The sequence below is a fragment of the Cibotium barometz genome, chromosome 48 (genome assembly GCF_041138505.1).
Source record: "Cibotium barometz isolate CiBa-2024 chromosome 48, ASM4113850v1, whole genome shotgun sequence".
NCBI classification, from domain to species: Eukaryota; Viridiplantae; Streptophyta; class Polypodiopsida; order Cyatheales; family Cibotiaceae; genus Cibotium; species Cibotium barometz.
The window spans coordinates 4,653,689-4,680,052 of NC_141093.1; the positions used below are offsets into that span (position 1 = coordinate 4,653,689).

Below are 26,364 nucleotides of genomic sequence, written 5' to 3' on the forward strand. Positions count from 1 at the left end.
GAATAAAACATTGTAATGCAAATATGATAGAAGATCTATTCTTAAACTTAAATCTAAACTATGAATTTGAATCATAATTTTAACCATAATCATAAACTTAATTATGATTATTCTACTAGATTAAGCTATTTTCATTATTCCTCTTTTTCCAAATTGATAGGATTATCTCTTTCCCATTTAGAACCAATTAAAGTAGTTTTTAACTACTTATAAATAATCTAAAAGAATTAACTATTATTTTGCTAACGTAAAAGCATAAAAACACCATTTTCTTATTCTCTAGCTTAACAACCTTAGAGTTTGATTTTGAATTAAGAATTTATCAATGAGAAGCATTCTTTTGCTAAAGAATTAGCCATAGGAATGACTATTCTTTTTGAGAGAGAGATATAAATAAGAAAGCATTCTAATTAAGCATAAAGATTAACTTTTTCTTGATTACACATTAAAATTCTTAGGGAAAGCTTGATTTGAATTTAAAACAACCAATTAGAAACTTCTGAAGCTTGAGAGGGGTTGAGAAGAGAAGTCATTTGAGAATATTAACAAAAAACCATAAAATTCATTCTTACCTCAAGAATTAGCTTGCTTCATTTTCTAGAAGTGAAGCCCCAACCAATCAATTTATTTAGCAAGTGGAGAAGAGAGCTCCAAGAGTTGTTGAAGAGAGAGAGAAGCTCCAAGCTCCCCAAAAGTAGAGGATTTTTAAGGGATAATAGAAAATATGATTATTTTAATGTAATACTAGCATGGTATAGTTCACAGATGAGAATACAAAAGAATGAGGGTCTATTTATAGGTGAGGGAGGGCACTAACTGAGTCCTGTCTTGGGGATATCTTGCTCATTAATCCTGATCTGATAATACCCTGATTTGAGATCTATCTTTGTGAAGATCTAGGCTCCACTTAGCCTGTCCAGAAGCTCATCAATTTTGGGGATAGGATATTTATTCTTAACTGTCAGCTGATTGAGACCTCTGTAATCCACACAGAGTCTTAGCGTTCCATCCTTTTTTTTCTGAAAGAGAACTGGCGCTCCCCAAGGTGAAACACTGGGTCTTACAAACCCTTGTTCTAACAGTTGCCTAAGCTATTCCTTGAGTTCAATGGCTTCAAGGACTGGCATTTTGTACGTGCGCTGGGCTACTAGTTGAGCTCCGGACATCAATTCTATCACATGATCTACTTCCCGAATCGGAGGCATCTCTGTTAGCTTTGCTGGGAATAAATCATCATACTCACTTAACCATTTAGGTTCTTTAGTTTAACTTTGTGTCTACCGAATTCATTTTGACAACATAAATGAGCTGCTTCTTTCTAAGTCCTTTTAGAAATTTAGAAGCGTCTACTAATTGCAGATTTGGGGATCCAAAAATTCCAGTTCCTTGAACTTTGTTCCCATGAAGATCACGGAAGGAAATGGTTCCATTTATGACAGTGAATATTAGCTTGATTTGAGAGGAGCCAATCCATTTCAAGAACTGACAGCAGTCAGTTACATTCCCATCTAGATTAAACTGAATACGATCTGTCTCATGGTGGTGAGTGAAAAGAATCTTCCCACTGGCTAATTCAACTTGCATAGGTTTTCCTGATTTCTATTCTAAGACTAGCTTATGCAAGCATCCAGGGGAAATAAATGAATGAGTACTACCTGAATCAATCAAAAGCTTAAATGGCTTACCCTTATACTCAGCTGGAGTATGGATGACAGAGGATTGATGATTTGGCCCTTGGTTCTCAATTGCAGCATAAATTTGACCTCTTTCCTCTTCCACTACTTCTACTATCGTAACTGCTCTGGCTGCAGATTGGGGCGAAACTCTATCTCTTTGGTTACCCCAGTTCTAGGAGGGAGTTCAGAGATTACTCAGATGGCTGAGCTGGATTCCTCCTGAAATTACCCTGATTTTGTCGAGACGGTTGACTAATACCGGTTGACTGATATGAAGGGGCTGGTCTCTACACTCTTGACTTCCCTGTCTTGTTGGCATGGCACGAGTCGGCAATCTTTAAGCTGGTGATCAAAACCCTGACATCCAAAACACTTGTTCTCAATTCTAAGCTCGTCTCTCTGAGTCCTTGAAAAAGGTGGGGCTCCTGAGAAAGTGTTCTGAGAGGGAAGGGTCTTCCTTCACTTATGAATCTCCCAGCATCTTGATTCTGATTTGGGCCTTGCTACCTCTTTGGGGGTTGAAAGTTTGAAGCACTTCCTGGGGTTTGGAACCTTTTAAAGTTTGAGGGTGCAGGCTTAGGCGAGACCTTAACAACAAATGCTTTGGCAAAGTCCTTTGCCATTCTGATAGCTTCTGCCATTGAGACTGGTTTTGCATTTTTCACCAAAGTATCCAATGGCTTGTTCATCCCTCGAATGAATCTAGCCATCAGCTGCTCTTCATCCAAAAGTGGAGAATATTTGAGGAGAAGGGCAAATGCCTAATGGTATTCTTCAATTGTCCAGCTATCCTGTTTCAGTTCCAAGAACTCGTTCATTTTGGTTTCCAGGAAGCTTGAAGGACACAATCTCTTTCTGAGGTAAGCTTTATTATCTGACCAGGTATTTCGGTCGAGATGGTTTGTCTCACAATGGTTCCTCCATGCGACCCTGTCTGTTTCCACAATTTTTAATCTGGCGAGAGCCATCTTGCTCCTCTCATTATTATAACCAGTTACATCAAAGTACTCTTCCATTGCCTCGATCCATTTTTCCACTATTTCTCCTAACTGTTCCCCTTCACCCTTGAATGGACTAGATTGGGATCGGTGCAGGGCTTTACGAACGTCCGGATCTAACTCTTCATCATCAGTAAGAGGATCCGGTTGCCTAGCACGGGCTGTGCGCCTCATGATTCTGACAAAACGAGATTTTTGTCAACTCAACTTTATCATCAGATTTATGACTATTTAATTTTTGAGATTTATTTCTTAAACAATAATTATTCCATCATAATTCTTAAAAACAAGATTCACTCTGATAATTTTATTAACCAATATTCTCAACCACCACGAAATCAATTTGGAATCTTTTGCAAAAACATCATTTATTATCAAAAGTTTCTGATATATACATAGAGCGTCTCAGCTCCAGCCTCATACGCATAAAAAGGCGATATTGCGATGGAGACATGCTATGATCTACACGATTCATCACTGATAAAGGTGCTGTAATTCTACTCCTAGGAATAAATTGGCTTAGAAGTCTAAAAACTCGGCAAGAAATTCTAAAATTTCGAGGTGAATGATTATAGAGTTGGACATAATAACTCCTAGCCTTATCAAGATCATGGCTAGCGAGATATTCTGCTTGAGTCTTTGACGCTGATTGGTATTGACGTTAATACATCACCCTCCGGAGAACCACATGTGCTGACGTCGCTTTACTGGATCAGGAAAGTATAGATCCTCAAAGTGATGAGCGAGCCTCACTCTGTTTTCTTGGGTTGTAGCAGAGATGATGAGATTTTTGAGCGCAAAGGCGATCGTATCCTGACTCTGGGAAAGTCCAGGAATGCTACAGATTTGGAGTATCCATCTAAAAATCTAGTTCAATTTATGAGACATCGTAACTCAAAAATTCCATCCAGTCCCTTGTTTCTCAAAAAATAGAATCACTCTGGACTCTCCGTTGAGACCAATTGGTCAGCAGCAACGAGATCCAGTAACAGATTTACAATAATCATTCGTCCATCATACAATCTTCCACCACCGCATACGCATGGGTGTCCTAGGCAATGCGAGCCCGTGCATCGCCTGGTTAGAACCCTCTAGGATTCTCCTTAGGTGTCTTAGCACTTCACTCAGGGGACCGCTTCGTCGGCCCTCATCCACCGTACCGGAAGGTACCATTTTAACCACACCGAAGCTGGTCAAGACAAACCTAGGCAGGCTTTGCCACGTGAGCTATCCTTTGAACACTCCTTGCTAGCTGTTGCAACCGAACTTCCCTTAGAAAAACATATACAAAAATGCTCCCTCTAGTATTCTGGCGTAAGACAGTCCTTTAAGAAAATAGGGTTTCTATGCAAGTTTTATATCTTTTGAATACAATGAGTATATCTTAAATCAGTATCCCCAAAACTTCTTGATCATAAGTCTGAATTCCATAATAGAATTCCTCGAATTCTATAACTTGATCCACAGATCAATTCAAAGGATCTCAACTTAGTTTTAGGTTTGGCGAGAGTTTGGAGTGTATTTTTCTGAACTGGTCACATCTTCTTTCCTCGAAGCTAACAAAGAGTTTGATCTTGGTCATAGTCTGATTCAGGGTTCGAGTCTCTAATAAGATTTTTCCTGAACTATCTTTCTCGGGTGATATTTCAGTTTTACTATTTTACTGAATTTCATTCATTGAATATTCACTTAACTGATTTCTAAATTAATTGCGAATTTCGATGAAGAATAAATTAATAATTTATGTGAATTTTTCAACTTTGATAGATTTTCTGAATTTTCTCTTTACAATCCAAGTGAATATAAAACGATAAAAAGAGTATTTACTTATTCATTCATCAAATACTCATAGAAATTAAAGAGAGAATTCTAATTTTGATAAAAAAATTCTTTATGCATCTATTTATACATAAAAATCAACGTCAATGGGAATAACACTTTTATATAAAAGAAAATCCTTTTATGCATCTATTTATACATAAAATTACTTTTAATAGGAATAACACTTTTAAAATAAAAAGAATTTCTTTACAAGAATAATGCTTTTATAACAAAATTTCCTTTATGCATCTTTTTATTCATAAAATTTAAATTCAATGAAAACAACACTTTTATAATAAAAATTTCCATTATGCATCTTTCGATGCATAGAACTTAAATTCAATGAAAACAACACTTTTATAATAAAAATTTCTATTATGCATCTTTTTATGCATAGAAATTAATTTTATAATTAATATCAGTGATATCTATGCATATTCATAGGTGAATATGTACATGGAGTAAATAAGAATATTTCTTTTGGAATGCACAAACGGTGGGAATTACTCTTTTAGAATTACATAAAGATAAACTTTCTTTTCCACAAAATTCAAGAAAAGTTTGCCATAACCTCCTTTGTATGGCTGACCATTTCTCAATTTTTAACATTCTATTTTCGATTTAAATTAACCCCAATAAGACATAAAGGACTCTAATCTCCAAAATTTTCAATTTCAAGAGAGTAAACAATAAGAAAAGTTTAATCAATTTATTTGTTAATCATTCTAGGATAAAGAAAGGCTGAGTTGTAAAGAAGAGAAGGGGGTAGCCTTTTCATCAAGGCATAGCATCAGAATTCACTTTAATCAACTATAAAAAACAAGGAAATCAAAAAACCATAGATTTGAAATTAGAAAGTAGAAATTTTAGCTTGCATGGAGTTTGTAAGCTTTCCTTTGGCTTGAGGGATTGAGGGTTCTACTCTTGTTTGGATCAAGAGTGGCCACAAATTTCTTTGGAGAGGATTAAGTCAAAAACAATTGAATTATCAAGAAAATTCAATGTAATTAGCTCTAGGTAGGAATAGAGTAACAGTGCATAAACACTATTAAGCTTTTATAAAGAGGGAGGCTTCTATTTATAGGAAAAAGTGAGCCTCAAACCAAAACCATAATTGTTTTGTCAATGGATTGTTTTATAAGTTAAGTTTTAAAGAGGAGTGTGTACGTATCTGTATTCGAAAGCAAAAGTTAAGAAAGGCATTCAATTATGGGTGGGTGAGTAATTGTCTCGTTCTACCAATTCCAGTGGTTGTAACCCATGGGCTGGATGGGGTAGGCTAGAATCAGTGGAGTTTTAATAATGAAATTGAATAATAGGATTATGCTTAGAACTCGAGTAGTTAAATAAAAACCTGAAGACTTCTCAAATGATTGAATCAACGACTGTGACCGATTGTGGTTAGAAAAAAAGCATTGATTTCTTCAAGTTAAGTCTGTAATACTTTTCCTTCTATCTGGTTTAATCAGGTGAAGGATAGTTTAGTTCTCTTGACCCCGTTAGAAAATTCGTTAAGAAAATCAAAAAGGTGGAATATGGTCCAGTTAAGGTTCCAATGGACCAATTGGATTAATCCAAGTGTTGGAATGAGATAAATCTAAAAGAATAAAAGAAAATATCCAAAAATGAGTAAATGCTCACATAAGATGAAGAGTTGAGTCAGTACAAGGTTTATTAGTTAAAAATTATGAGATATTACTAAAAAAATGAGATATTTTAGAATAATGATGTATTTTTGACACCTTGGTAAGGAGAGGGGAACTCTTGAGGTAGGCACCTTTTCCACGTGTGTGGAAGGGTTTTTAATTCAAAAACATTGTGATATTTTTATCTCTCCTCTCTCCTGGATCAAACCAAATAAAAAAGGGAGCCAAACTGGTCCAAATCTTGTCCAAATTGAGTCAAACTGAACCTAAAATTTTCTAAAACCTAGTTGGACTTGGTTAGTGGCCTCCCTCACCTATAAATAGACCCTCAATCATTTGTAATAAAATATTGGAGCTATACTATGCCAGTATTATATTAAAATAATCATATTTTCTATTATCCTTTAAATTTTTCTCTCTTGGGAGCTTGGAGCTCCCTCTCTCTCTCTCTCTCTACAACAACTCTTGGAGTTGCTCTTCTCCTCTTGGCGGACCAATTGATTGGTCGGGGGCTTCAATGCTAATAGAGAATCAAGCCAAACTTGGAGGTAAAATCAATTTTTATAGTTTTTTTCAATTTATCTATGACTTTCTTCTTCTCAACCCCTCTCAAGCTTGAGAAGCTTTCTAAATAATTGTTTTAATTCAAATCAAGCTTTCCCTTAAAGTCTTAATGCTTAATTAAGAGAAAGTTAATCTTTATGCTTATTTGTAATGCTTTCTTTAAGTAAATCTCTCTCTCTAAAAGAATAGCCATCTTTATGGCTAAAACCCTTGAAAAAGGATGCTTCTCAATGATAGTCTCTTAATTCAAAGCTAAACTCTAGGCTTGTTAAGCTAGAGATTAAGAAAATGGTATTTTTATGATTTTGTGTTACCAAAATAATGGTTATTTCTTTTAGATTATTTATAAGTAGTCAAAAACTACTTTGATTGATTCTAAATGAGAAATAGATTATCCCATTAATTTGGGAAAAGAGAAATAATGAAATGAGCTTAATCTAATGGGATAATCATAATTAAGTTTATGATTATGGTTAAAATTATGATTTAAATTCATAGTTTGATTCAAAGCATAAAAGAGGAGCTACTATCATATTTTCATTACAAGCTTTTATTCTTTAGAAAAAAGTGAGAATTATCAGTAATAGCCAACAAAGCTATGGTAAAATTTTCAAAAAATAATACATATCTTATTTTTATGCATAATGCTAAAAGAGGACTTCCTACCATATTCTAGGATTGGACATCCTATGCAAAAAGAAGGATTTTCATCATATTCATGAGAAATAATTTTTTTATAATTATGCATAATTAATTGATTATGAGAAAAGAGTAAATTTTGATACATTTATTTTTATGTAAAAAGAGGAATTCCCATGATAATTGAGATCCAAGTAATTAAATGGTAAAAGAGAATTTTTTGGTAAATTTATTTTTATGCAAAAAGATGAATTTTTGGTAAATTTATTTTTATGCAAAAGGGGATTTTTTGGTAAATTTATTTTTATGCAAAAAGAGGAATTCCCAGGATGTTTGAGATCCAAGTAATTAAATGGTAAAAGAGAGGGATTTTTTGGCATAATTCAAATTTTGAGTATTTATCAAAAGTGAAATTTTGAGCATTATTATTTTTATTGGGAAATATGGGTAGAAATGATTTTTGTAAATCCCATGAATCTTTTACTCAAAAGAAGAATATTGAATGTATTTCACTTGAGAAATTTGAGAAAGAATATGAAAATATCCATCGAGAAAAAGTACCCTTTAACTAGGCCAAGCAATTGGCAAAAACTTAGAAAAGTCTTATCCGTATCGAAAGTAGAAACGGTACTAAATGTGAATGCGATGTGAATAAGGTATGAATGCAATGTGATAAGATGTGAATGCAATGTGATAAGATGTAAGTGGATGTGATGAGATGTGAATGAGATGTGAATGTGATGTAAATGGATGTGATGAGATGTGGATGTGATGTAAATGAATAAGGTATGAATGCAATGTGATAAGATGTAAGTGGATGTGATGAGATGTGAATGAGATGTGAATGTGATGTAAATGGATGTGATGAGATGTGGATGTGATGTAAATGGATGTGGATGTAGATGTGATAAGATGTGGATGAGATGTGATGTGATGTGGATGAGATGTGATGTGATCTAAATGGATGTGGATGTGGATGTGATGAGATGTGAATAAGATGTAATGATATGTGAAAGGATGTGATGTGATGTAAATGGATGAGAATGAGATGTGATGATATGTGAAAGGATGTGATGTGATGTAAATGGATGAGAATGAGATTTGATGTGATAGATATACATGTGAATGAATGTGGGATGTGAATGGGTGTGATGGATGTGATGAGATGTGAGTGGATGAGGTGAGATGTGGTGAGATGTGAACGAGATGTGGTGAGATGTGAATGTGGGATGTGAATGGGTGTGATGGATGTGAATGGATGTGATGAGATGTGGTGAGATGTGAATGTGGGATGTGAATGGGTGTGATGGATGTGAATGGATGTGATGAGATGTGAGTGGATAAGGTTAAATGTGGTGAGATGTGAATGTGATGTGAATGTGATGTGAATGGATGTGATGTGATGTGGATCTGGTTGGATATGAATGGATGAGATATGATTAAATCGGATAGATGAGATGTGATGTGATGTGGACTTGGGTAGATGTGAATTGATGTGAAGTAATGTAAATAGATGTGAACGTGATGTGATGATATGTGGATGTGATGTGGACTTGGGTAGATGTGAATTGATGTGAAGTAATGTAAATAGATGTGAACGTGATGTGATGATATGTGGATGTGATGATATGTGAACATGATGTGATGATATGTGGATGTGAATGTAGATAGATGTGATGTGATATGAATGGATGAGATGCAATGTGGATATGCTGTGATGTGATGTGATGAGGATAGATGTGATGAGATGTAATATGATGTGATTGGATGAGAATGAATGAAGGACGATGGGAATACATATGACTCGATGTGGAATAAGCAATGTGAATTGATGTAGAAGAATAGAGAATAACGAGAAATGATGTGGAACAATGTGATGTGATGAGGATAGATGTGATGAGATGTAATATGATGTGATTGGATGAGAATGAATGAAGGACGATGGGAATACATATGACTCGATGTGGAATAAGCAATGTGAATTGATGTAGAAGAATAGGGAATAACGAGAAATGATGTGGAACAATGTGGAAAGACGAGAGTTCGTTAGAAATTGTATTTATGAAACCTATTTTCAAATGACTGTTTTATGTCAAGAATGCTGGGGAAGCATTTTGACCATCTTGTAAATGAGGTCGTGGAGACCTAAGTGATAAAGTTGCAATAGCTGACGGAGAGCACTGCTCCACGAGTACATATCTATACTCATGCATTGGAGAAAATTTGCACCAAAACCTCATATTATCAACAACCTTCCAGGTATATCTTTGGATGGGGGGACCATGGTGGGTGAAAGCCTAGTCAATGGTACAACCCATTGCCTAGAATTTTCTTTCAAATTGCAAACCTTTTCAAATGAAGCTAGAATCTTCACAGCACGTTGAACTCTAATCCTTGGTAAAGATATCTAAATTAGCCTCGCAAGTCGACGCACTTCTTTAATGCCTCACCAATAAGTGGCTACTTCAACAAGCAGTAAGAGTCCAATTGACTCCTTTAATGTACTTCATGTTTATGTGCTTCATAGAGCACTTAAATATATATAAAAGCATAAAAAACACATGGGAAGAAGATGCGGGAACATGTCAAACCTCAACAACATTTGATAAGAATCTATTGCCATATACATAGGCAGTGATGTGTGTGAACACACTTAGGACTGCCGGGGCACTTTTTCCCTCTTTAGGAGGTTTTTTTCCCCCGGCTTGTATATACGCCCATCATTCTAGGGCTAACTTATCTTTGTACATTGACATAATCTAATACACTTTGTGTTGTGTGCATTCTTGCTTCTTCTTCTCCTCCAAGCCTTGTGTGCTTTCCTGCAACCCTAATTCCAACAATTGGTATCAGAGCAGGCATCGGCTTCCAGGGTACACCGCCAGCACCCTCCGACTTACGTTCTCCGATTGAGGTGAGCTTTCACGAGCGCTTGCAAGTCCCTATACTCTGCAAATAAGCCCGTAGAACTTTGCGTTCTCAGAAATTGCATCTGAGGTCGTTTCGGGCTCCGTTTTTGCATTTCAAGTTCTGCACAGGTGTTCGTCATTTTCTGTAGAAATTTCGATTGTGCAGTTTTCTGCAAAACAAGCATACGTATTCTATTGTGGACCGTGCTACATAGCACAAGTTGTTTTTTGTTCAGTCTTTGCTTCATTACAGGTAGCTTTTGCATCAGTTTCAGTCAGTGGCCATGGCTGATAACAGCAATGATGTATTTCGCATGTTATCTGCTGATGACAAATTGGATGAAGACAGCAACTACCCACTTTGGGCATACATGATGCAGCATGTTTTGGTTGCAAAAGGAGTGTGGAACATTGTGTAGGGTATGGATGTACGTCCAGGTTCTGTGGATGTAGAATCTGTTGAGGATGTTGCAGGTTCTAGCAGCTCTACTGTTGCTGCTGTTTTACCCACTGCTGAACAAGCTCATTGGGATGGTAAAGATGCGCAAGCTCATGCCTTGATTGCACTTTCTGTCAAACGTAACATCACCCTACATATTCGTTCAGCTAAAACAGCAAAACAGGCTTGGGATATTCTAGCTGGTTTGTATGCAGGTCGTAACGAGGCAAAAATCTCTTACCTGCGTAAAGAGCTAGAATCGAAGATTATGCAGGAAGATGATGACATGAATGTTTTTCTTGCTAAGATTAAAGATCTCAAGGAACAGTTGATTTCTGATCGTGCAGACTGTTCTTGACGCTTTACCTGAGTCGTATTAGACTTTTGCTTCCACGTGGAGACTTGTTACTGAGGACAGACCTGATGTTGTCAAGTATGATAATTTAGTCAACAAGCTCTTGCAAGAAGCGCAGTCCAGGCAAAACAGGGCTAGGCAGCGTGCAGTTGATCAAGCATTTGTTGCTGCCCAGTAGAGAAGAAGTGGTAAGGCAGCCCCTTCCACTGTTTCTTCTCCTATTAGTAGGTCTGCAACTTCTTCTCCTTCCACAGGTAGCAACAATAAATCTGAGAAGGCTCTTGATAAAGGCAAGAAAAAAATGAGGTGCAACTATTGTAAGGCAACTGATCATGTCATTAAGAATTGCCCTAAGCTAAAGGCTAAAGAGGCAAAGAAGAAAGAGTCAAATGCAGCCACAATAGCGGATGCTTCTACAAATGCAGATTCTGCAAATGTTGTGCAGGATACAGAATGGGCGTTTAGCGTGTATTGCTAGTATGACCCATCCGTACATGATGTATGTTTGGCAGTTTCTGTTGACTCTGATGTATGGTATTTTGACAGTGGTGCTACAAAGCACATTACCTCACATCGTCATATGTTCACTTGTCTTGAGGCTGTCCCTAATAGGAATACTATCACATGTGCCAATAATGCTTCTTACCCAGTGAAGGGCATTGGTAAAATTATGCTTACTGCTGCAAATGGCAGCGCTTTCACACTTTCAGATGCTTTGTATGTGCCAAGGATAAAGAAGAATCTATTGTCTGTCTCTGCGCTTACTAGACTTGGACTTGTAGTCAAATTTGTGGATGACAGATGTACTGTTCATGATTTGACTTCTGGTGATACGATTATTGTATCTTGCACCTTGTTTCGTGGGCTATATAGGCTCAATTCTTATGACAAGTGTGTGGAAGATTCAGCAAATGCAGTTTCTGATGAAAAGGCAGTTTCAGATGCAAAACTATGGCATGCTCGTTTTGGTCATCTGAACTTTGCTAGTTTGTTGCGTTTGCAGAAATTTGATATGGTTGCTTCATTGCCCCCTCTTGAGGCACCATTGAAACATGTTTGTGAAGGCTGTATTTTGGGCAAAATGCAGCGTTCTACATTTCCAAAGGATGGTTCTGTGCGGGCCAATCGCAAATTACAACTTGTACATAGTGATGTATGTGGGCCTATGCAAACTCTGTCATTTGGTAAACACTTGTACTTCGTGACTTTCATTGATGATTACTCAAGGCATGCATGGGTATATCCACTGAAGGCAAAGTCCGAAGTGTTTTTGTGCTTCAAACAATTTTTGCTTATGGTTGAAAATATATCCAATTATAATGTAGGCACCCTCCGTTCTGATCGAGGGGGGGAGTACATGTCTAAAGAGTTTGATGCATTTCTGGCTAGTCGTGGGATAAAACACCAATGTACAGTGCCGTATACCCCTTCAGCAAAATGGTGTTGCTGAGAGGAAAAACAGGTCACTTATGGAGATGGCACGATATATGGTCAAGAGCCAAGCTTTGCCACATGCGTTTTGGCTTGACGCTGTCATGTGTGCTGCATATGTACTCAACAGGTGTCCCACTAAGGCCTTGCAGTCTATTACTCCATACGAAGCTTGGCATGGCAGGAAACCTTCTATTGGTCACTTGCGTGTCTTTGGTTGCTTGGCCTATGCTTTAGTGCCTAGGCAACAACGCAAAAAATTGGATGATAAGGCTGTCAAATGCATTTTTGTTGGTTACAGTGCTGAGAGCAAGGGTTACAGATTGTATCATCCACAGTCAAAGCGTATCTTGATTAGTCGAGATGTTGTTTTTGTGGAAGATGCTGTGCAGCCTTTGTTATCATGTACCAAAGAGACAGGTGTGAGCTCACGGGACGTATTTGATACATTGTTGCCTCTATTTACAGGTGGGAATTCAAATGTAAGTCCTAATGAGGCAAATATTCAGCCTATGCAGATTTCAAACGACATCATAGAAGATCAGCCTATTTCTGCTCTGCACATTTACAGGATATAATTCATGAGGATAGGGCTAAAAATGAGCAGGCTAGAGGTATGCCTAAATGGCTGGTGCAAACCTTGCGTGATAGTAAAATTGATGCACCTATGTCTAGTCGTACTCGTTCAGGTTTTCAGCATGCCTCTTATGCATCAGATTATTATGCTTTGGCTATGTCTAGTATGTGTGAAGAGGAAGAACCTCTTTCATTTGATGAGGCACAAAAATCAGAAAATTGGTTGGCTGCAATGCAAAGTGAATATGATGCTATAATGAAGAATGGTACATGGTCTTTGTGTGATTTGCCTATTGGTAAGAAGGCCATTGGATGTAAGTGGGTTTTTAAGTTGAAACGAAAGCCAGATGGCAGTGTTGATCGCTATAAAGCTAGACTTGTTGTTGCAAAGGATTATGCTCAAGAAAAGGGCATTGATTTTGATGAGACCTTTGCTCCCACTTGTCGTATGACTACCATTCGTAGCATTTGTGCATTGGCAGCTCATAATGGTTGGAATGTACATCAGTTGGACATAAAGACTGTGTTCTTGAATGGAGATTTGCATGAGGAGGTGTATGTATCGCAGCCTCGTGGTTTTGTTCAAAGAGGGCAGGAAAACAAAGTGTGCAGGTTGAAAAAGGCTTTATATGGTTTAAAGCAAGCTCCACGAGCTTGGTATGAAAAGATACATGCATATTTGACTGCACATGGTTTTCAGAATAGTCCAACAGAAAGCACTTTGTATGTTAAACGTGTGGATGATGTACATCTAATCATTGCTCTCTATGTCGATGACATGTTGCTCACAGGACCAAATGAGAGTCATATTGCTGATTTTAAGGCTGATTTGAATGTTTCTTTTGAGATGTCAGATTTGGGACATTTGCATCATTATTTGGGGATACAATTTAAGCAGTGTGATGGAGGTATTGCTTTGTGTCAGACAAAGTATATTGAGACATTGTTGCGGAGATTTGGCCTTGAAGACTGCAAGCCTATTGCTACTCCAATGGAGACAGGTTTGAAGTTGAGTCTTCATGATGCTGGAGATCACTTTGATGTCACACTCTATCAGACAGCTCTTGGTTGCCTCATTTATGTATGCATTGCGAGGCCGGACATTCAGTTTGCAGTCTCACAGGTGAGCAGGTTTATGCATAGCCCAGGGTCTCAGCATTGGAAGGCAGTTAAACGCATCTTTCGCTACTTGAGTGGCACCATACATCTTGGGTTGTTTTATCCCAAGGGGGGATCGTTGCCGCCAGATTTACATGCTTTTTCGGACTCAGATTGGGCTGGTTGCTATGACACAAGAGTGTCCACGAGTGGTTTTTGTTTCATGCTCGGTAGCTCATGCATATCTTGGTTGAGCAAGAAGCAACCTACTGTGGCCACTTCTAGTTGTGAAGCTGAGTACAGGGCAGCTTTCACAGCTACGGTTGAGTGTGTGTGGCTCAGATGGCTTATGGCTGATTTGGGTGTTGGACAGGAGTCTGCCACCTCTATCTACACTGACAGTCAAAGCGCATTGGCAGTTGCGAGAAACCCAGTTTTTCATGCTCGCACAAAGCACATTGAGGTGCTTTATCACTATGTCAGGGAGAGACTCTCAGTAAGAGAGATCAGCTTGGCCTATGTGCCAACAGAGGACAACCTCGCCGATCTTTTCACAAAGGCGCTTCCTCGTGAGAAGTTCGAAGCTTTTCGCAAAGCTTTGGGCTTGCTCTCCTTTGTGGATTGATCTACTTCGGGCATGGCACTCCCCTAAAGAAGGGTTGTTTGGCTCTAGCATAGCTAGCGGGAGAAGGAAGAGGTAGGGTAGGAAGAATGCAGGAGCGAGTGGAGGCACTTTTTTAAAGAAAGATTTAATTAAAGAACGATAGCCACCTGCTTTGTCTGCATCTTAATTTTGTTCCTAATTTGGATGTTTTTTTTTGGGTAGATTGCGGCTTTGGTTACGAGGTCGAAGATAACTCGTGCACACTGACAGTGGTTATACCTCTATCTTAATCAGCAATCATGAAACAATATCACATAAGACTCGTCGCATCATCGACTTTAGTATCACATTCTGACAAAGGTATAAACTAATGGCCACTTTCAACAATGAAGATATATGTATCTTCGGTTCACTTTCGATATCGAGAGTGTTATTTGGGAAAGGGGCACGTTCGCTTATGTTTATAAAATTTTGGGGAGGATTGTGCCAACTTTTTTTATTTTGTTTTTCGAGCCGGGGTCAGAGACGAGCATGGGGAGGATTGTGCCAACTCCCCACCATACTTTATGTATTGTTTTTTTCTCCACTCGCACAAACAAGCATAAAATTTGTATGACTTGAACAACGACGTGTAGCTCAAATTTAGATGTGCTAACCAATTTGTAATTATTCTTTTTGCGAGGTGCTTCAAGATCGCCCATCAATCAAAAGTGTAAGCATGCGGTTCATCGATAGCAAACGTGCCTCTAGCACCCTATACAAGTATGTTTACAGATTCATGTTCGTTCAATCACTTATGTATACAAACGGAGAAGGCTACCTAAGTATCCTAGTTGGTAGCAACTATTTTGGCATTTTTTGACATCGGAGCATAATCATGGGCGTCGTATCATATAAGGTGTTATGTGTTGAAAACTGAGATGCCCCCATACAATTTGTGGGGTCTAGGTCTAGAGAGGAGAATATTTCAAGTAGAGTAGGGTGGGTCAACAAAAGGGACAGGATTGTGCACTTTGTGCAGAGGTAAAGGCAAAAGCCTCTTCTGCACAAATAATAGTCGGTAGTAGAAAAGAAAAAGCCCTAGTCAAGAATAAATAAAAGCATTGGCAGCGAAAGAAGTGGGCGTTGGCCGCTGAGTTTGGCGGTATTCTAGGTAGTAAGTAGTAGACGAATGTCGAGAGTTTGCATCGCGGGAGGTCTGTACGTTTTCATCGTCGAGCTGGTCGCATATTTCAACGCAGCTCCGCCGACCTCGTATTGAGAACTTGCACACAGTGGAAGTAAGTGTCCCTCCCTTAGCACCGAAAATTTTCACATGATCGTCTACACTCTAGCGTACTAGCAAGTATTGTACAGGGTAGATGTGCTAATGAATGCCTGAGTTGAATAGCAAAGTCTCTAAGGAGACAGATACTGCAATCACATGTATCCATTACATGAACCATGCTCTTCCGTCCTCCTCATGCCTAGCTCTATTGACCATGCAAGCTAGCATGAGAAGAGTTATGGATAAGAGCTGCGTTGTAAGTGTGCATATGGGCAATGTGCTGAACTGTGACGGGATAGGTGATCTTCATAGATAAAGTCAAGATAATGATGAAAATGAATGTGGGTGAAGTGAGAGAGAAAGAAAGAAAGATATATTAATGTTTTCGAAAGACCTAGAGAGTCTATGTCACGCCCACTCGCCTGCTACACCTAGCCATTCTACTTAGCAAGCTGAAACCGGGCTATGGACACATAACGCAGTAATTCTTTCAATTAAATACCTAGACTTTATGACACACACACAAACAGAATCCTCGCTCCCTCACTCAACACCAGATTGGCCCCGAAGTCCGGCGTCCCTTTCGGTATTTATTTATCAATTAATTCAAGAGAAATTACAAGGGTATGGTATCTGTAGTTACAAGAGCAATTCACAACCAAGAAACCCCTGTTCTAAGGAAATTTCGGCAGCATTTCGTTACATAAACCTTCCCTGAACAAAATCCCAAGTCCTTGGTCCTCTTTCTTGGCCTTCTACCACTCAAATAAGCCCAAAACAGTGAATTTCAGCTTGCTGTATTTTCTGTACAGACCTGTTTTCAGCTCTGTACAACCACCACACTGTCCTGGTAGACCCTAGCAAGGTCCCTCTGCAATCTGGCATCAACTGGGCCTTGGAACAGTCCCTGAACAGTCCAAAAACAGCACTGATTTAGTGCTGAATTGGACACCTGCGTGGTGAGGTAACTACCCTCACCTGTTCCTGCTTTGGAGTAGCAGTTAGCTGCTCCTGTTCCTGTCAAAGGAGGCTCTTTCCTTAGCCAAAAAGCATATTCCCCACACAGCTGTACATAATTCATGAGAGTAGCCCACTAGAGGGGCATTTCCATAGCTGAATATAGGTTAAGAGAGGTTGTGGGGAGCAAGCTCAACCCTCAGTGCATAGAGAACAGGGAAGGGGAAGCTCCAATAGCTCTTAACCTGCAACAATCCACTTGCTTTTCACAAAAATGAGCCCAAGCGCCCAGTTTCCTGTACTTAGAAACTGGCCTAAAAGCTGCCACATGGCAGTCATGCAACTCATTTCCCGTTCCAGCCTTCCGGTCTAAAAATCTCCCAATTTGCTAACATTTTGACATCAGTCCTTTGGTGATTATTGATCCTTGCAACATTCCGGAGAGATTGACGCGAAGAGATTTCAAATCTGATGACTGTCCAAAAATAGCAGTTTCCCTAAATTTTAGGAGATATGCCCAAAGCATTCCTTCAGGTCATCTAACCAATATTCTCTTTCGTGACTACATCAGAAAACGTAATGTGGTCATGACACAGTGACTTTTTCATTTCATGGACATTCACAAATGTGTATCTACATTTATGGCCAGGCACACTGTCCTGCACCATTCTCAGTGGCCAAGTACACTGTCCTGGTCCACTGTTCGTCAAGTCTTCAGTGCCCAATCTTCTGGGATTTCAGGGTCCCAAGGCTCAAGTAAATCATCAGTCGCACGAAGTCCCAATGGTCCACCTGCTCTGGTCATGCAATGTCGAAGCTTGATCCAAGAGATATCTGAGGGTAGAAATCAACAGCAACTAAAAAAAACAAAAAGAAAAAGAAAATATATGTATTTACTTAGGTAAATACAAGGAAAGCAACTGCAAAAGTTCACTACCTGGTGACATACCCCCCTCTTGAAAGAAGCAAGCGACCTCGATTGCATACCACACATGCTAACGGATGACATAGGACGATAACAAGATTCCCCATGTTATTAATGCCATCGCATGTATCACTTGCTAACAGATGACACAGGGCGATGATAGAAATTCCCCACTACCATTAGTGCCATCGCAAGTCGAGCCTTTCAATATACATGTTTCCGGATGCAACACAGGGTGATAGCACGTGTCTCCGCACTATTAGTGTCACAACACGTATAATCATTCATTGAAGTGTAACAGATACAACTTCAAAGCACTGAAAGTCCATTCATTCATTTATTGACAACAAATGTCAAAACTGTACATTGCCAAACATATGATACAAGTGTACAGGTCATTCAAAATTCAGGTTCAAAAAGCAGATCATGTCGCTGTAGTGTCTAACAGGAAAGCTTTTCTACCTTCGTCTAGTGCAGACAAATCAGTTTTAACTTCAATCAGTTGCTTTGCAAAAACCAAGTACGGAGAAAGATGATTTTTCATTACTGAAGTTATGGCAGAAGTAGAAATAACTGGGACAGACTCTCCTTTCAGCTTCACATCCAGAACATGAGTCTTGTCCCTATGTACAATTGTGATTTTCCTGTTGAAAGCATTCAACACTGCATGTTTCCTATGAGACCATGGAATTTCCAAGAGGACATCACATCCTTCCAAGGGCATGATATGAAACTCCTCTGTGTCCACATAACTCTGTATATGCATGCGAAGTTTGCCAAGTATAGGAGTGACAGGAACTGAATGCCCAGGGCATGCCAAATCAGCCTATCCAACTGATCCCATCTCTTCAGCACGAATTCCCAACTTGGCTGCCAATGCCGGTGAAATAAAGTTAGCTCGAGCACCAGGGTCGAAGAAAATCAGCATTGTAGCATCTCTGATTATCACCCCATGCTCTGCACAATTCTGTCGCATCATCACATGGCTGGTCACCAACGATGTCAGGTACCAATCCTGCACTCGGCATTGTCCTCTTCTTGGGTGGCCCTTCTTTATCCTCCGCATCTTTTGCTGGCTGTTGTGGACATTTTGCAGCCATATGCCCTTTCTATTCACAGATGAAACATTTCCTAGCTTGCATCAATGCCTTTCTCTCTTCAAATGACTTGCCATACAGTGGCCTCTTCTGTCCTTTGCCTTGAGGTTCCTTCTTCACTGTGCTCTTAAAATCATCTGAACCTCCCTGAAGCAGTGCATTAGCCATGTTTGCATTCTCAATTAGTTGAGTCATGTTGGAAACATTGGTCTTAATGCAGTAATCCCTGATCTCTTTGGGCAAACCACAGCAGTACTTCTCTATTTGCTCTGACAATGGCACTGTCCTGTAAGAAGTTACTGGCAAGAGTGCATCCCAAAACTTCTTATTGTACTCTTCCAGATTTGCACAATTAGCTGCATCCAGTTTGTGCCATGCTGTCATCACATCCACTTCAAAAGTGTTTGTCAGCCATGCAAAAGAGAACTGGTGCTTGAATTGGACCCATGTAGCAGGTGCCTGTCCTTGCATCAACAGTGAGGTCCACCACTGCAATGCATTAGCTTTCAAGAAAGTAGCAGCCTTCTGCACCTTAGAAGACTCTGTGAAGTTGCCTCCAGTGAATGCTGCATCAAACTGCTGAATGAAAGTCAGCGCTTTCAATTTGTCTTGCATCCCACTGAAAGTCTCAAACTTCACTGCTTGACCACCTTCTTTGTAATCCTTTTGCTTACTGCTCTTGGGGGTCAAGTAATTATAGACTGGCGGCTGTAAGAATGGTAAATCCTTCTACCAGTCCGTGCTGCCCTTTGTCCACTTGGCTGAGAAAATTCAGCCACACTAACAGGTGTTGCAGGCATCAAAACTGGACTGAAATCTGTCTGAAGTCCAGGCTGCACACCTATGTTGGCATAAAGAGGGTTCACATATTCTGTAGGCATCAGCCCTGGTGACGCTCTTGGCATCAAACCTGGCAAAGCTGTGGGCGGTCTAGCCATGGCCTGGAAAATAGACCCACCACCAAAATAACCGGGTTGGGCAACAACCAAAGGAGGAATGGTCGGCAGAACCATTTGTGCATTACTGCCCTGACCATTAACTGCGTGATCCTGTGCTTGTGTAACATGCTGCACTGGATTAGCTGCCACTGCTGGTGTCTGCTCTACATGCTGTGGCATCCTTGGCACTTGTTCCTGTGCCCTCTCAACTGCATGCTGAGATGATTCAGCCTGGGAATCCCCTGTCCTTGACTGCAAATATCTCTTCATCCTGGGATTCTTCACCAGCTGTTCAAAGGTACCAACCATGCTCAGGAGCTGCGCATGAAATAAATCCTCTTGTTCATGTTCTTCTACTGACATGGCTGGCTGTGACAATGGCTGTGTCCGCTCAGATGCTGACACTCTGGCACCTGTCATCTCTCTACGGTGTCGGCGGGTAGAAGAGGAACTCTCTTCTGCCGGGAGCTTTCCTTTTCCCTTATCTGCCATGCTGTCTACTGAGCCCTCAAAGGAATCCTGTATCCAAAGAAAGATCTCGTAATCTTTCTCACCTGTAATCAGCTGTACCTCTCTGTGTGTGTCTCTTGTTCACCCAATGCAATCCGTGTCGAGGCTCTTGCAGAAAAGAGGACCCTATCCCGGCAATGGAACCATGAAACCGGGCTATGGACACATAACGCAGTAATTCTTTCAATTAAATACCTGGACTTTATGACACACACACAAACAGAATCCTCGCTCCCTCACTCAACACCAGATTGGCCCCGAAGTCCGGCGCCCCTTTCGGTATTTATTTATCAATTAATTCAAGAGAAATTACAAGGGTATGGTATCTGAAGTTACAAGAGCAATTCACAGCCAAGAAACCCCTGTTCTAAGGAAATTTCGGCAGCATTTCGGTACATAAACCTTCCCTGAACAAAATCCCAAGTCCCTGGTCCTCTTCCTTGGCCTTCTACCACTCAAATAAGCCCAAAACAGTGAATTTCAGCTTGCTGTATTTTCTGTACAGACCTGTTTTCAGCTCTGTACAACCACCACACTGTCCTGGTAGACCCTAGCAAGGTCCCTCTGCAATCTGGCATCAACTGGGCCTTGGAACAGTCCCTGAACAGTCCAAAAACAGCACTGATTTAGTGCTGAATTGGACACCTGCGTGGTGAGGTAACTACCCTCACCTGTTCCTGCTTTGGAGCAGCAGTTAGCTGCTCCTGTTCCTGTCAAAGGAGGCTCTTTCCTCAGCCAAAAAGCATATTCCCCACACAGCTGTACATAATTCATGAGAGTAGCCCACTAGAGGGGCATTTCCATAGCTGAATATAGGTTAAGAGAGGCTGTGGGGAGCAAGTTGAACCCTCAGTGCATAGAGAACAGGGAAGGGGAAGCTCCAATAGCTCTTAACCTGCAACAATCCACCTGCTTTTCACAAAAATGAGCCCAAGCGCCCAATTTCCTGTACTTAGAAATTGGCCTAAAAGCTGCCACATTGCAGTCATGCAGCTCATTTCCCGTTCCAGCCTTCCGGTCTAAAAATCTCCCAATCTGCGAACATTTTGACATCAGTCCTTTGGTGATTATTGATCCTTGCAACATTCCGGAGAGATTGACGCGAAGAGATTTCAAATCTGATGACTGTCCAAAAATAGCAGTTTCCCTAAATTTTAGGAGATATGCCCAAAGCATTCCTTCAGGCCATCTGACCAATATTCTCTTTCGTGACCACATCAGAAAACGTAATGTGGTCATGACACAGTGACTTTTTCATTTCATGGACATTCACAAATGTGTATCTACATTTATGGCCAGGCACACTGTCCTGCACCATTCTCAGTGGCCAAGTACACAGTCCTGGTCCACTGTTCGTCAAGTCTCCAGTGCCCAATCTTCTGGGATTTCAGGGTCCCAAGGCTCAAGTAAACCATCAGTCGCACGAAGTCCCAATGGTCCACCTGCTCTGGTCATGCAATGTCGAAGCTTGATCCAAGAGATATCTGAGGGTAGAAATCAACAACAACAAAAAAAAACAAAAAGAAAAAGAAAATATATGTATTTACTTAGGTAAATACAAGGAAAGCAACTGCAAAAGTTCACCACCTGGTGACACGAGCACACTTAGGAAACCATTTTTGATGGGCATTGGTTGTGAGCCCTTGCCCAGGGACATGTCGCTAGGTGCCATCTAGAGTCAGGTCAAGCGTAGGAAGTTATGTGAAAGTCCTTGCCCAGGGACATGTCGCTAGGTGCCATCTAGGTTTAGGGTCAGGTCAAGCGTAGGAAGTTATGTGAAAGTCCTCCGCAAAGTCATATATAACCCACTTGCAAGCTGTAATGTAGAACACTTGTGTCTATGTGCTAGGGTTTGAGAGTAGGGTGCGGTGGAAACAAACACACACAACACACACAAGAAGGCGAAGAGGCCCTAACAACATTGTCGAGGCAACTTGGCAAGGCCTATTGGTGGGTAGCACCGCCTACCACTTGGATAGCTCAGCTATCTGCCCCCCCCCCCCCCCCCCCCCCCCAACCGCCTGACCTGCATGCTCAGCTCAGCCAGTGGGCAGTGGAAAGCGGCAGCGCTAGTGCGGGGAGTATGCCAAGGAGTGGCAAAACAGGGTGGCGGTGGGAGTAGTAGACGGACGGTGCTCCTAGGTGTCCCGCCACACGTAGATGCACTTTGTGAACAGGCACAGTTGCATGACACGAAGTGAGTGCTTGTTGGGCACAGGGGGTGCAGGGTGATGATGAGCATAGTTCTGATGCCATTTCTTTAAACATTGTGCATAGAGCTATGACGGATATAGCTGATTTGTCAACATTACGAGAAAGAGAGAGATAGAGATGGCAAACTGTGAAGGAAAGAAGGATAGCACAACTCAATGATTATGATTTGATTGATGTGTTAATCGCCAAGTACAAGGCCTTTTTTAGGTTTACAACCTTATCTTTTGACTAAAATAAATCACATTCACAAACACACACATGATACATGTCACACTTAGATGTAAGAGGGTGTTCACACACATATACATATGAATAAGCATACACATTCACACATAAGCAGGATGGACACACATAGAAGACTTTGAATACCCAACATAATCCCCCCCTCGATCTGAACAAAGGGTGCCAACTTTACATGCACACACATTTTCAGCCATAAAAACAACGTGTTTGAAGCATGTAAAAACCTCCGACTTTGTGTTCAACGGATACGTCTAGGTATGCCTAGAGTAGTTATTAATGAAAGTCACATAGTAGAGATATCCCCCGATCGATGGTGTCCTCATAGGATCACATACATGACTATGTATAGCTGTAATTTTTGGACAGCCCGTATTGATCGATCTTTCGGGAATGATGCCCATTGCATCTTGCCCAAAATGCATCCCTCACATACGTTTTTGATAGGCCTCAAGCTTTGGCAACTTTAACACCATCTCTTGCCTTTTAAGGGGCAACAAACTCCCAAAATTCAAGTGACCAAAGCGGCATGCCATAGCTCCGCATCACTCATAACACATGTGGCTGTAACTAAACAAGCATTATGTGCCAATCTCTCATACCTGTCCAACTTGTGAAGTTCATGGCTTAGAGTACTGGATACCATAGTGATGTCTCCATCACTCCGGTCATGAACTGCACACTTGTCATCAACAAATCTGACCACTAGGTGTGTCCTAGCAATGATAGAGAGTGACAAGTTCTTTTTAACGCCTGTCACAAACAAGACTTTTGAGAGAGTGATTGTTCCACCATTTGTAGTAGTGAGAACAACCTTACCAACTCCTTTCACCAGATTTGAGGTGTTATTTGCACATGTGACTGCGCCTCCTTGAGGAGTAGACTCAACAAATCACGCTGAGAAGTAATTGTTAGAATATTGTGCATCTCCGTGTTTTGGAGACTGTGCCTTTATTGGTATTTTATGTATTTTTCTCGTCATTTATGGGTCATGGGCCACTCGGCCAGCTTCCTTGCCTCCCTATATAAAGGGCCTCCCTCATCACTTGTTCTCCATCCATTCCCTGCACATTGTATTGCCTATTTGTTGGCTATTGCCATTGTAAAAGACTCTTGCTTAATGAAGGTGATCTTGTCAAACAATTGCTCTCTTTTTTTCTCTCTTTCCTTGTCACCAATGGCCAGAAGAGTGAGAAGCTTGCACTGTTGTTGTATGGACAGTCTAGCTTCTATAGCAATTGGCTGAGAGAAAAAGAAAGAGAAAACCAGCTGTTGTTGGCGTGCTTGAACACAACAATGCACGTGGCAATGGTGTCGTATGCCGTACGGAAACAACTATGGAGAGGACACAATAATGGGTCCCCCCTCTGTAGGGCCCCCACCACGGATGGTGTATTTGCTTTATTAGAATGATGTAAATCAAAAAATAAACAGAGAATCTTGACCTGCAATTTTCACCTTGACTGAAGCTTTTCCCTTGGCTGTCCTGACCCTTGGAAGGCAACAATCCTTTGTGAATTATGAGATGATGGATTGAATACATGACTTGGGTATTTATACCCCTTCATGTATCCAGTCGGCCAGTTTATTGTAGTCGGCTAGTAGAAAATCCTCGCGACCTACAAATAATAGCATTTAATGCTAATAATTCTAGTGTTTTTACACTATGCAATGGCTGGACACCCCAAGCAAGTTGGCTGGATTCTGGGCAACCCCTTGGCTGTTTGGACTGTTCCATAGCTGGCCAATAGCCTCTCTAGGGCCCAGTCGGCAGGCCATCCAATGGCCATAGGGCTGGTCGACAACCCCTCCTGCCCAAGTTAGGGCTGGTGGGCATAGCCTAGGGCCCTCCTGGGCCCTTGGGGGTGGTTCTGCACCTCCCCCATGCCCACAACAAGAGCACAAGGCTCTGCCCTAGAGTAGCCGTATGGGCTGGCCCCTTCTCTACATGCAAACCTACATGCACCTACAGATGCCCGGCACCCGGTCGCAGACCAGATACATAGATCACCTGACATCATTCCAGAGGGAGACTCACAGTACGGACTGGCACTGCTTCATGTGCAAGACAATGCACACCTGACCTCGGACGCATAGAGTGGAACCCTAGCTGACTCATCCCAGACTAGGCTCACATGGGACCAGTTTCCATTCCAAGTCCTACACCTTCTTGTTCAGACATGTCCATGTGGCATCCAAGTGCAGGATGCACGTGATAAAAGAGAAGGAAGAAGCTATTGTTGGGGATGCGCATAGGCCGACTGCACAACTGAAACTCCTCTCTTTTATGTGCAGAAGGGGACGACAGGTGCTGTGCAGTTATCTTGTATGTTAACCGCCTCCAAGCTGCTCATACAACTGGCCGTACACGAGTTGGCTCTCTCTCACTTCTCATGTTTTGGTGCTGGCCGCCTGTTGTACCGTGTTGTCTCTGCTGATCTGGCCAACGCACTATGGTTAACTCTCTCCCTCTCTGCTAGTCGGCACATGTAGGCCAACCGCACTTGGATGCCACGTAGACATATCTGTACAGAAGGTGCAGGACTTGGGATGGTGAACTGGTCCCATGTGAGCCCAGTTCGGGACAAGTCAGCCAGGGATCCATCTCAGTCGTCCGAGGTCAGGTGTGCATTGTCCTGCACATGAGTCCAAAGTCAGGTGTGCACTGTCGTGCACATGAAATAGTGCCAGTCCGCGCTGTAAGTCTCTGTTTGGAATGATGTCAGTGATTTTGTCTATCTGGTATGGTACCGGATGCCAGATCACTGAGTAGTTAGTTAGGGTTTGCTTTTAGAACAAGGGGCCCGCCCATAGGGCTACCCCGGGTCTTTGTGTGGGCACGGGGATAGTGTGAAACCACCCCCATGAGGGCCAGGAAGGCCCTGACTGAACCCACCAGCCATGGAGGGGCTGTAGGACAGCCCTAGGGGCAGTCTAAAGGCAGACATTCAGGAGATGTAGTGTCATGTGCATCAGCAATGCCATGGACATTTCTAGGGCTAGATCCAGAAGAGGCAAGCAGATAAAGACTAGGAACCAGATAGAGTCAGACTATGGAGCATGTGGCCAGTTTGGATGTGGAGAAGAACCAGGGTACAGTCGGCTGTACCAGAAAACAGGTCGGCTGACGTGGCAGCAGCAGGCGCATGAAGACAAGGCCAAGATCACCCAGTCGGCTGAATTAAAGCCATTTAATAAATTCAGAACTGGCCGACCAGCAGTCGGCCAGTTTTCAGCAGCTCCAAAGAGCCTATAAAAGGCAACAAGGACTCATCATTGAAAGCATTCCACCCACTAGGGGTGTGAGTCAGTAGGAGGGTCCCATAGGGGGCCAGAATTAGGGTTTATCACCTTTTCAAGTGGGCAGCCAAGTGCTGTACAGATTTGTACCTTTTTTGTACATAGTATATACTGAAATTCCAGCACTTCTCACTCTCTCTCTCTACTCTCTCTCTACCTG

The 26,364-nt window shown here is 41.2% G+C and overlaps 2 protein-coding genes across 7 annotated transcripts in view; one reads left to right on the forward strand and one right to left on the reverse strand.

The window, feature by feature from the left end:
- Positions 1-15,812: 15,812 nt before the first annotated feature.
- Positions 15,813-26,364, forward strand: part of LOC147610725 (bHLH transcription factor RHL1-like) — an 82,008-nt gene continuing 71,456 nt past the window's right edge. For 5 of the 6 annotated variants that reach the window (XM_086785288.1, XM_086785290.1, XM_086785289.1 and 2 more), the window contains exon 1: positions 15,814-16,036. The gene's annotated coding sequence lies outside the window, so the exon portion shown is untranslated. Of the gene's footprint in view, positions 16,037-26,364 lie in introns of all 6 variants that reach the window. The other variant, XM_086785292.1, reaches the window with a different exon arrangement.
- Positions 18,426-21,984, reverse strand: LOC147610726 (uncharacterized). The gene has a single exon (XM_086785134.1). The coding sequence runs from the start codon at positions 20,430-20,432 to the stop codon at positions 19,689-19,691; it is 744 nt and encodes a 247-aa protein (XP_086641260.1). The 5' UTR covers positions 20,433-21,984; the 3' UTR covers positions 18,426-19,688.